The 11,459-nt window shown below is 58.5% G+C and overlaps 4 protein-coding genes across 4 annotated transcripts in view; 1 reads left to right on the top strand and 3 right to left on the bottom strand.

The window, feature by feature from the left end:
* MNEG_4484 (hypothetical protein) overlaps positions 1 to 995 on the bottom strand; it is a gene marked incomplete at both ends in the record, with an annotated part of 2,537 nt that extends 1,542 nt beyond the window's left edge. The window contains 2 exons of the mRNA XM_014047040.1: positions 334 to 471; positions 693 to 995. Of these exons, the coding sequence (XP_013902494.1) occupies positions 334 to 471; positions 693 to 995 (441 nt within the window). The remainder of the gene's footprint in view (positions 1 to 333; positions 472 to 692) is intronic.
* A 1,452-nt stretch (positions 996 to 2,447) lies between these two features.
* Positions 2,448 to 4,374, bottom strand: MNEG_4485 (hypothetical protein; the record flags this gene model as incomplete). The annotated part of the gene is made up of 4 exons (XM_014047041.1): positions 2,448 to 2,755; positions 2,981 to 3,515; positions 3,849 to 3,986; positions 4,126 to 4,374. The coding sequence occupies 4 exons, from the start codon at positions 4,372 to 4,374 to the stop codon at positions 2,448 to 2,450; spliced, it is 1,230 nt and encodes a 409-aa protein (XP_013902495.1).
* A 1,617-nt stretch (positions 4,375 to 5,991) lies between these two features.
* MNEG_4486 (hypothetical protein) lies at positions 5,992 to 7,933 on the bottom strand (the record flags this gene model as incomplete). The annotated part of the gene is made up of 4 exons (XM_014047042.1): positions 5,992 to 6,212; positions 6,375 to 7,062; positions 7,402 to 7,539; positions 7,685 to 7,933. 4 exons carry the CDS (start codon positions 7,931 to 7,933, stop codon positions 5,992 to 5,994), a joined length of 1,296 nt encoding a protein of 431 aa, XP_013902496.1.
* Positions 7,934 to 9,670: 1,737 nt separating this feature from the next.
* MNEG_4487 (chloroplast outer envelope protein) lies at positions 9,671 to 11,328 on the top strand (the record flags this gene model as incomplete). Its single annotated transcript, XM_014047043.1, has 4 exons — positions 9,671 to 9,812; positions 10,057 to 10,415; positions 10,944 to 11,042; positions 11,308 to 11,328. 4 exons carry the CDS (start codon positions 9,671 to 9,673, stop codon positions 11,326 to 11,328), a joined length of 621 nt encoding a protein of 206 aa, XP_013902497.1.
* Positions 11,329 to 11,459: the final 131 nt, after the last annotated feature.

An 11,459-nucleotide genomic window follows, 5' to 3' on the forward strand; every position in this document is an offset into this window, starting at 1 on the left:
TGTGTGTGTGTGTGTGTGTGTGTGTCGCGCGCGTGTACACGAACGCAAGATGAACACGTGCACGCATTGTGAGGAAGTAAGACACACGCACAAGTGCACTGCTTTCACGTCCGTGCACGCGCGTGTGCGCGCATCCTATGGTGCCGCCCACAATTCCATGCGTGCCGCAAGTGCATGGGCGCACAACAGATTGTGCGGATTCTTGTGATGTGCATGTATTTGAATTCACATCATGCACCGCTTCTTGTGGGCTATATCCATGTGCTTGATAAGAAGCAGGCTATTTCACTTGCAAAACAACCGGGCTGTGCGTGCGCCGCGGTCGAAACACACCTGCAGCAGGGTGGCCTGGCTGGCGCCCCGCAGCGGCTTGCCGGCGTCCACGGTGCTGTAGAAGGTCTTGAGCAGCAGCTCGGCAGCTTCCACCTCGCCCTCGTCCTCAACCTCGATGTCCACCACGCCCGGCTCGTCCTGGATGGGATGGGTGGGGGTGCGGCGCGACAGTCCGCATCACGTCCGTGAGGAGCGCGCTGCAGGGTGCAGCGCCGCTGGCGCACGCACGGCTCCCATAACCCGCAGGTGGGTTGAAGGGGATGGAGCGGGATATGATATTGGCCACCCAAGACGGCCGCTCGCGCCCAAGATGCGGGCATGCACACCCATCCGCACCCGCCGCGGCACTGGCGCCGCACCTGGCCCCAGTCCGGCATGCCCTTGATGTAGTCGCTGGACTCGTCAAGGAGTACTGAGTGCGCGTCAAACTCGCGCAGCACGGCCCTGGGGGGCCGCCGCTGATCCCGCTGAGGCCGCCCCTCAGTGGGAGAGGCAGCGCCCTGGGGCGCCGCATTTGCGGCAGCGTGGTCCCCCGTCCGTGTGCGCTGCCGCTTGGCGGCGGGCGCGTCGGGCCCTGCTGGCGCCGCCAAGACCATTCTGAGCTTGATGTCGGAGTTTTCAGAGGAGTTGAACAGATGGGAGAAGTCTATAGGGCCGCTCATCTCGCGCTGTGTGTTCGTGCTGTGCGAGCTGCAGCTGCTCTCTCGCACACTTGCTGCTTCGCCCCAGCACCTGCTCAACCCTGCTGTACCCTGCTAAAACATGTCGGGTTTCACATGAGGTGCGTTAAGGGCCTAACGTCTCGTGCAAAGTGGTGCGCCTTGTGTAGATCCACCGTGGCCAACCCTGTCGCGACTCGGAACACGCCGAGCAATACGAATAACCAACAGGTGAGACGACACAGAGTTTATGTGAAGAGAATATAGATGTTCTTGGCGCCCGCATTGCCAAGTATCATAACAGTGCCCAGCATTCCCAGCAACACTGCATTCATCACTCCACACCTACAACACCATTGTTTGACCGTGCGGCCACCTGGGTCACCACGGGAGCCCTCAACAATCCCAAAGCATGGAACATGTATGATACGGTATCTTGCATCAAATGCAAGCGTTCCAAAGGATTGCTGGGGGATGAAATGCGAAGGCCAGAAAGATCATGTTGGAAAGAGGCTCCTCTCATTCCCAACAACAAGCTGTATTCAGCATTTGTGGACGAATGCAGCACATAAGCACCCATCTCTGCCTCACGTATAATATTATACACACTATGAGACCCTGTTAGATTTTTTGGGGGGCAATATGTACTGACACGGTGTTTACAAACAACTCAACTCAGTCAAATAACATCTGCTGGCAGGACAAAAAGCGCTGCAGCAACCACCAACTGTGAGTCATGATGTTGACATATGCCTTTATACAGCTTATCACCGTTTTCCGCAGAAACAAGACACCACAGCCCCTGTCGTCACAGAGGATTTGCCAATAACAATGTGCCCCCGCCCGCGCCTGTGCGCCCAGCCGCCGGCGCCAACTCTCCCCCCCACTCCTCGCTGTTTCAAAGAAAGAACCCACACCATAAGCAGTTGTCGGGTATACAAGCAGTCCCAGAGCCTCGGGGACGCTCATCGTTGGCCCGCCTGCACACAACTGCTGCGTGCCGCACATATTGTTTGGGTAATGGTGGTTTCTCAGACAAGCACAGCGTTTCTAAACGATGGCAAGGCAAAACTGCAAAAGCCAAGGCAATGGCATATGCCACTGCAGGACCATAGACGTGGCACGCAATTGAAGCTCCGCAAGAAGCAGCAGCAGAAGAATTGAACCATGGCAGGCGCTGCCTGTGTTGCGCAAATCCTAACCTGCACCAGAGACAGAGTTGTTGCTTCCCTAGAGGAATAATGAAATGCACATGGGATTGTAAAAACACGCTACACATGACTTGGTGGCAACGAGATGCACATGGCTTGATTAAATTTGGTGGCATGTATCTCCACAATCAAAAGGTGCAGGACTCAACACTGCTCAGCCCAGCACTCAGCGTGCGCTGAAGCAAGCATGTGCGAGCATGTCAACCAAGTGGTACACGCAGGGCAGTAAATGTGTTCCGCCCGCTCACTTCACGTCCTTGATGGTGAAGCGCACCAGGACTGTGCCGTCCTGCCCCACCAGGGCCTTGTTGCGCCACATCACCTCGTCCCACTCCGAGATCTCCCCCAGCTTAAACACGTCAGAGTAGCCCCAGCCGTGGCCAACTCGCGTTGCCATCACGCATGATCTTGATATGACGGGCATCACAGACCCGCCTGCCTCAAACTTGGCAGACACAGAGACAGCTGCGGCACCAACGGCAACGCCGGCAGGCCGGTGCACCCTCAGATAAGCGCAGAAATCAACGCCTTTGTCACCCGTTGCCGCCTCCACTTCGATATTCAGATCAAGGCCCTGAAAGGTTGTACGGTCCCCCGAGAATGCTGATGTTGATTTGCCTTGAGCACCTGCCGCGCTCTCATACAATCTACGCAGCTCCGCCAGGGGAACCCTCCACTCCACAACAGCCTGTGTCGTGCGGGATATGCGCCGGGATGGCAGCTGCCAGGCTGCATGGCACTCAAGTGGAATCCCGTCGACCTCAAGCAGTTCCTTACGAACTGCCTCTGACAGCCCTGCAAAAACCAGCGCGTAGTGCATGTCAGCAGGGCTGATGGCCGGCGACCAGCTGGTCAGCAGCTGCGCAGCGACGGCCGCGCTGTACAGCGGCGTCAGCAGCGGCGCCCGCACGCACTGCGCCAGCTCTGCGCGCTGCTCTGCGCTGCTGGCGTTCTTCTTGATCCAGGCCGCAATCGTGTACACCACTGTGTTCTCGCTGCTCACACACGTGCGGTCATCGCTGAGCAGCTGCCGCATGGCCGCAAAGGGCAGCGCCAGCAGCTGCGCTCGGCGTTCCCCGTTGAGCAAGGTGGCGTCCAGATCGCCCAGCCGCTCCTGCAATGCTGCAGCGGCGTACTCAAAGAGCGGCTTGAGCACTGGGTTGTCGGCCAGGGCCGGGGGCAGCTGGTATACTGCTGTCACCGTGTCCCAGTCAAGGGCACCGGCTGCGCCAGCTGTGGCTGAGCCGACAAACACCTGCACGGCAGCTTCCACCGCGCGCTCTGCTCGAAGGCGGTCAGCCAGCAGCAGCACCTGTGGGTTGTGGCGATGGTGTGGGGGGTTGTGTTGTGTGTGCTCATGTGAATGTGCATGAAAATGTTGTTGTGAGCCCATGTGTTTGCTTGTGTGCGTGCGTGTATGTGTGTGTGTGTGTGTGTGTGTGTGTGTGTGTGTGTGGGAGAGAGAGTGTGTATGTGGGTGTAATTGAAAATTTTAGACACAAAGCAGGACAGCTTGTGCGAGACGGTGAGATAGAGCCGATGATGACGCAGAGACGGTGTGTGGGTGTGCATGCCTGCTCGCGCATGCGGCACATGGACGGCACATCCTAACCTAAGCCGTGTAACCAGTGTTCCAGGGCCTCACCTGCAGCAGGGTGGCGTGGCTGGCGCCCTGGAGTGGCCTGGCTGCATCCACAGTGCTGTAGAAGGTCTTGAGCAGCACCTCGGCAGCTTCCACCTCGCCCTCGCACTCCACCTCGACATCCAGCATGCCGGGCGTGTCCTGGGTGCGTCAAGACAACGTGGCACACTTGTGCTAATAACAGAGTTGCGTGCTTCTTCTACAATTGTTCACTTGGCTTGTTGACCACAATGGTGGTCCCAACAAGAGCATACAATCCGTGCTGCACGTCAAGCCTCACCTTGCGCCATTCCAGCCCCAGCTTGCACTTGGCCCAGTCGCTGGCCTTTTGTAGGATGATTGTGTGGCCGCTGATCACTTTGACAGTGCGGCGCTCCTCCCTGTCCTTCTGTTGGCCCTCTTTCTGGTCTAGCTGCTGCCGCTTCGCCGGCGGCGCGTCGTCCTCAGCAGCAGGCACTGTGATGCGGATCTGGACATCTGATGACACTGCCGTATCGTACAGGTCGAGGAAGTCAACGGCGCCACTCATCTGCAGGCAGAGCCGCAGCCCCTGTAGCGCGCTCGACGCGCTGCTGATTGATCCGCTCACTGGCTGGACGGCTGGCCTCCTAAGGTACTGCCGGTGAAGGTGCTGTACGCACACGGTCTATTGTCTTATGTGTAGAAGTAAGCGAATGTTTGGCGCGATCTGCAGATCTGCATACACGACAGGCACGTTGCGCGCCTCAACGACGCAGGCTGACAACAGATGCAGGTGTCTGATGTTTTACCACTGAGCAATTTTTTTCGAACAGGTTGCTTACCCAACATGCATGCGCCCAATTCAAATGACCGACGCTGCCCCGACGCGGAACACGCCGCGCAACACAAAGCCCCAACAGGTAAGACGATACAAAGGTTGCTTGAACATCTAAGATTTTCGTGGCGCCCGCAGTGCCCGGCAATCCCAGCAGTAAATTTATCCCCACACACCCAATGTTGACCGTGCAGCGGCCAGGTCAGCACAAGAGCCCCGGAGGATCCCCGAAGCATGGGACATACGTGATGTCTTGCTTCAAATGAACGCTTGCCGAAGGATTGCTCAGGAGTGACACTCAATGCCCAGACAGATCCTATGGGAAACAGGCTCCTCTCATTACCAGGAAACAATTTTTTTCCAGCAACTGTGAAGAAATTGCAGCACATATGCACCCACCTCTGCCTCACGTATGATATCCTACAAACACTAAGACCTCCAGGAAAAGTAACTTGTGGGCAATATGGATTGACAAGGTGTGCACGAACAACTCGCGTCAGTTAAACAACGTCCGCTGGCAGAACAAAAAACGCTGTAGCACCGCCAATTGTGATTCATATTCCACCCAGATACCTTGATACAGCTCAACACTGCTCATCACAGCAACACGAAACCACAACTCCAGTCGTCACAGAGGATTTGCCAACCTGCATGCCCCCCCCCACCCCTCGCTGGTTGAAAGAACCCATACCATTAATAGTTGTCAAGTATACAAGCAGTCCAAGAGCCTCGGGGACGCTCATCGTTGGCCTGCACCCAAGTGCTGCCTGCACCCAAGTGCTGCATGACGCACATACTGTTTGGGTGACGGCGGTGTTTTGGACAAGCATGACATTACTGAATGCTGTGGCTTCGACTGCCTTAAATAAGGCAGTAGCATGCACACGGGGTTACTACACAACGGCATACCTAAAGCGGCTCCTCCGCAAACTTACTAGGGCAGGGAGGCCATACTACAGAAGCCAAACCACCACTTGAATGGCATATGCTGCTGCAGGACCGTTGATGTGGCACGCAAATGAAGTTGACACTCAGCAGAAGCACGCAACGAACGATGGTGCTGCCTGTGATGAGCGGATACCAACCTGAACCAGAGACGGCTCAATTGTTGTTATCTTGATATACCTCTAGATACAACAATATGCACATGGGGCATTCAAACATGCTACACATGACTTGGGGGCAACGAGATTCATGTGGCTTGATATGGATGGTGGCATGTATCCCCACAATAGAAAGGTGCAACACTCAGCTCTGCTCGGCTCGGCACTCGGCGTGCGCTGAAGCAAGCATGTGCAAGCATGTCAAAAAACTAAGAACGCAGGGCAATATATGTGTGGTTATGCCCGCTCACACCACGTCCTTGATGGTGAAGCGCACCAGGACCGTGCTGTCCTGCCCCACCAGGGCCTTGTTGCGCCACACCACCTCGTCCCACTCCGCGACGTCCCCCAGCTCGAAAGCATTGGGGAAGCCCCAGCCCTGGCCAGTTCGCGTTAACCACAGGAATGATTTCGTGATGACGGGCACCGTGGACCCGCCCGCCTCAAGCTTGGCAGACACCGAGGCAGCTGCGGCAGCAGCGGCAACGCCGGGAGGCCGTTGCACCCTCAGGTAAGCGCCAAATTGCACGCCTTTGTCACCCGTCCTCGCCTGCACTTCGATATCCCAATCAAGGCCCTGAAAAGTTGTGCGGGCACCCAAGAACGCTGATGTTGATTTGCCTGCAGCACCTGCCGCGCTCTCATATATCCGCCTCAGCTCCGCCAGGGGAACCCTCCATTCCACAACAGCCTGTGTCGTGCGGGACGTGCGCCGGGGTGGCAGCTGCCAGGCTGCATGGCGTTCAAGTGGAAGCCCGTCGACGTCAAGCAGCATTTTCCTAGCTGCCTCTGACAGCCCTGCAAAAGCCAGCGCGTAGTGCATGTCAGCAGCGCTGATGGCCGGCGACCAGCTGGTCAGCAGCTGCGCGGCGAAGGCCGCAGTATACAGAGGCGTCAGCCGCGGCGCCCGCACGCACTGCGCCAGCTCGGCGTGCTGCTCTGCGCTGCTGCTGGCGTTCTGCTTGATCCAGGCTGCCACTGTGTACACCACAGTGTTCTCGCTGCTCACGCGTGTGCGCTCGTCGCTGAGCAGCTGCCGCAGTGCCGCAATCGGCAGCGCCAGCAGCTGTGCCCGGCGTTCCTCGTTGAGCAAGGTGGCATCCAGGTCGCCCAGCTGCTGCTGCAATGCTGCAGCGGCGTAGTCAAAGAGCGGCTTGAGCACTGGGTTGTCGGCCAGGGCCGGGGGCAGCTGGTACACCCCCGTTGCCGTGTCCCAGTCCAGGACACCGGCTGCGCCAGCTGTGGCTGAACCGACAAGCACCTGCACGGCAGCTTCGACAGCGCGCTCTGCACGCAGGCGATCAGCCAGAAGCAGCACCTGTGGGGTGTGATCAAATGTGTGGGTGGTTGTGTTGTGTGTGCTCGTGTGTATGTGCATGTGCATGCAAACTTTCTTTTCGGAGCACATATGCTTGCTTGTGTGTGTGTGCGCGCGTGTGTGTGTGTGGGAGAGAGAGAGTGTGTGTGTCCTGTATATGTGTGATCAAGGAAAAATCGAGAAACGAGGAAGGACAGCATGCGCTCAAGACCGTGGGATAGAGAGAATGGTGACGTAGAGAGGGCGTGTGCGTGTGCATGCTGCTCGCGCATGTGTGTGGGCGTGCACATGACGTCACATCGTATCTCAAGCGGTGTCACCAGTGTTCGTGGGCCTCACCTGCAGCAACATGGCGTGGCTGGCGCCCTGGAGTGGCCTGGCCGCATCCACGGTGCTGTAGAAGGTCTTGAGCAGCAGCTCGGCAGCTTCCACCTCGCCCTCGCACTCCACCTCGACATCCAGCATGCCCGGTATGTCCTGGTTGCATAAAGGCAGTGCTGCACAGTTATGGTAGAAACAGAGGGGCATGCTTATTCAGCACTCGCACAGTTTGCTCGTCGACCACAATGGTGGTCCCAACAAGAGCGTGAAATCCGTGCTGCACGTACACTCAAAGCCTCACCTTGCGCCATTCCGGTCCCAGCTTGCACTTGGCCCAGTCGCTGGCCTTTTGCAGGAAGACGGTGTGGCCGCTGATCACTTTGACAGTGCGGCGCCCCTCCCTATCCTTCTGTTGGCCCTCCTGCTGGTCTAGCTGCTGCCGCTTTGCCGGCGGCGCGTCGTCCTCAGCAGCAGGAACTGTGATGCGGATCTGGACATCTGACGACACCAGCGAATCGTACAGGTCGAGGAAGTCGATGGCGCCACTCATCTGCAGGCATAACCGCAGCCCCTAGGGCGCGCGCGACTGCTCGTGCTGGTGATTGCTCCGCTCACTGGCTGGACGGCTGGCCTCCCAAGGTGCTGCAGGTAAAGGCACTGTACGCACTAGGTTTGTTGCCTCATCTGTTGCAAAAAAAGAGTGTTGAGCGCGATCTGCAGATCTGTACCGTACTCGAGGGCACGGGCGCACCTCTCAACCGGGCGAGACGACGACGGATAAAATTGTCTGACAAGGCATTTATCATGCGCCAAAAAGAGGGGGCTCACCGCAAAGTGTACGATAAGCGCCCATTCAAACTGGGTCTGTCAGTCTGCACCAGGTCTGCACACCACGAAAAGGGAGAAAATGAGAAAAGAGGCATCAGGTAGCCTGTATCAGGCCTCTTTTTGTACCGTACCCATATCTCTGGAGCCGACCAACAGCTTGTTGAAATGTGTATCTTGAATGTACAAGGAGTTCTAGAACTACGGGTTCGGGTCGTGCCCCTTGCCTCAGCAACGCCACCCACAAAAGCTGTACGCTGTGCAGTACCGTATTGCATCGCACCTGCAAAGCGACCTTATCATACTGGTGCAGTTTCAGCTCCTATTACTGCATCACGTGCTGCCAGCCCCTTTCTTCATTGGGCATACCGGCGCTGTCAATCCAAAGCATCGCACAGGCAGACGCAGCGCGTGGCGTACACCCAAAGGGGGGCACATGTGCCACCCACGTTGGTGCCTGGGCTCCTGGGCAACATGGTTGCCTGACTTCAACAGTCATCCAGACACTTGTCCCAGATGATTATTCCCCCAAGTGCTGCTGAGCATTGAACCTGAGTGGGTAGTAGTGTGAGTGAGGGCACGCTGACCCCGTCTGGCATGGCCAACTGGGAGTGCCGGTCGCTCCAGGAGTGCTGGACTGAGCTGATAACTTTCTCTGCTGAATGCTGCTCTCGCCCCAGCCGGTCAACGCCGCATGTCTATGTGTCACGGAGAGCACTGGCCAGGATAAGGGTTTAGTATCTCAGACTGCTAGTACTAGGCCACGTCAGTTAACACTATAAACCTTGAAGCTAATGCCAGTGGAGCAGCTGCCCAGCAGGCGCCCCTAGATGACTGGGCCCGTGAAGCGGTCATGGGCGTCGTTGAAGGGTGGCAGTCTGTGTGTTCATGATTTGGGAGCCTGTTACGCTCTGCCCCCTGTTGCGACCCCATAGCCGCATTGTTGTCTTGTTGCAACCAGGCCCCAGCGGCTCGCTTATTGTTCAAACATGCAGCAGCGCTTGTTTGCATGGGCAAACACACTTTGATGCGTGAAAAGCATAATTGGCAAGTTGGACTGGCGATGAACCAGCCGTCACACCTTCTCATCAGGCTGCATTGATTATATCGCACTAAACGTGCAAGCTGCTTAGTGAGTATGGATGAGCAGGTCAACCTTGGTCAACCCCTTGACGTGGCATCTCATCCCTTGTTGCATGGGAGGCCCCACGGCGCTGAGGCCCTGCGAGTGTGCTGGTCAACAACAATGAAACCTGATGTTCGGCGGGCGAGTTGGACACAATCAGTGTGAAAGGTGAGGGGGCGGATGTTCTCCTGTTGCCCCATCAGCAGCTGATCAGCAGCACTCATCACACACCACTTTTGTCCCGCGTCCGGCAGTGCTTGGCGAAACCCACATTGTCAAATATCATTTACAGTCCATTCGCAGCTTACAACAGTTTGAGCTCGCAGCGCGGCCATCATGGCCGCTGCACAGAGCGACGAGTTTGAGGAGGAGGTATACGATGAGGACGAGGACTATGGGGACGAGTTTGAGGAGGAGTTGACTGGAGAGGAGATTGAAGCGGACGGGGACGAGGCCATCGGCGGCGATCTGCTTGGTGGTAGGCCCGGACGGGCTCTATGGGGTGTTGAAATCATATCATGTATTGAAACCTCAAACCCACGCTTTGCAGTAGTGAATGGAGCAGCCTGGGATCCGCGGTGTGCCGACGAAGGCTTGAAGGATCTGAAATTTTGCTCGCCTTCACACTGCTCGTATCGTGGATTATCAATACTTCACATAGTGCATCGAATACAATCTTTTGTCGCTCTTTGCCATCACACACTCGCGCACCCACGCCGCAGCGGCAGAGGGCGGCAGCGCGGCAGCGGCAGCAGCGGGCGGTGGCGGAGGTGACGACGAGTACGAAGACGAGGAAGAGGGCGCCGAGGAGGAGGAGGAAGAGGAGGAGGAGGAGGAGGACGACCTCGTGGTCGCGCAGGACTGGACGGGCCTGCGCACGCTGCCGGAGCAGGCCGCTGTGTTGGACGTCCTGTCGCACCTGCGCGCCGCCGGCGCGCGGCAGCTGACCGTGCTGCTGCTCGGCAAGAGCGGCGTGGGCAAGAGCTCGCTGGTCAACGCGCTGCTGGGGGAGAAGGCGGCGGCGGTCAGCGCATTCAAGCTGCAGGCTGACACGGACTCGACAGTCAAGTACGTGCGCCAGGTGGGCCTCATTCCAATGGCCGGCGGCGACGTGGGCCTCGTTTTGGGCGGTCACTATCCGGCCAGGCATGGCAACTTTCTTCTTCAGGACTGCGCGTGCTGGTCATAAGGGATGCATGGGACGCGCGCGTTTAAGCCTGCGATTGGTCCGCGGCGCAAGAGCCGGCTCGCCGCGGGGCATGGCACCGTTGGGAAGGAGAGGCGGCGGCGGCCCAGGCCGCGACGGAGCGGCGGCGCGGGCAGCGAGCGGGAGGATGGGGGGACCTGGGGCGGCGCCGGGGCGGGCGGCCCATGGTGGCGCCATCAGCGGGCCCCGTGCCGCGGGGGCCTGCAGCGCACTGCCCCCTCACTTTGCTGCATGCCTCCAAGCGGGCTGCAGAGCAAGCAGCAACTTTGCGGCCCCTGGCTGTCGCCGACCTCCGCTCGCGCGTGCACCCCTCGCACTGCCTTCTAGAGGCCAACAACCAATGCGTGATTCGCGACCGTGACCACCCCCCCTTTTTCCCAAAACGGATGACGTCACCACCAGGTGGCCCTGGGTGACGAGGAGCTGGACGGGTACCGGCTGACCCTCATAGACACCTGCGGCCTGGAAGATCCAGAGGCGGGAGACACAGTCAGCTACGGGGTGAGCCCAGACCCAGGCAGTACTGCGGCGCCCTGCTCCCGGCGCCGCGCGGGGGCATGACCTTCTTTTCTTCATCAACTTGCTCGCGTGGCGCGCGCTGGGCGGCGGGGCTTACAAGGGGACGCGGCCCGCCACAGCTGGTCCTGCACAGTTGGGGGGAGAACGGGCCGGGCTTTGCAGATGTCCATCAACGGGGGATCCCTGCGGTGGTGGAGGCGGGCTCTGGCGGCGCTGTCAGGGCTGCGCGGCTCCTCCTGGCAGCCAGGGCCGTCTGTTTGGCGCGTGAGGCGCGCGCGCGCCCTTCACCTTGCCCGACATCCATCCAGCCGACCGCCGTCCGCTTGCACACCAAACCACACTTATGCTTAACCTTGCCCCAACCCCACCCACCCAACACTACCAAACCCGACCTAACCC

Source organism: Monoraphidium neglectum (assembly GCF_000611645.1).
Source record: "Monoraphidium neglectum strain SAG 48.87 unplaced genomic scaffold scaffold00624, whole genome shotgun sequence".
Classification (NCBI taxonomy): domain Eukaryota; kingdom Viridiplantae; phylum Chlorophyta; class Chlorophyceae; order Sphaeropleales; family Selenastraceae; genus Monoraphidium; species Monoraphidium neglectum.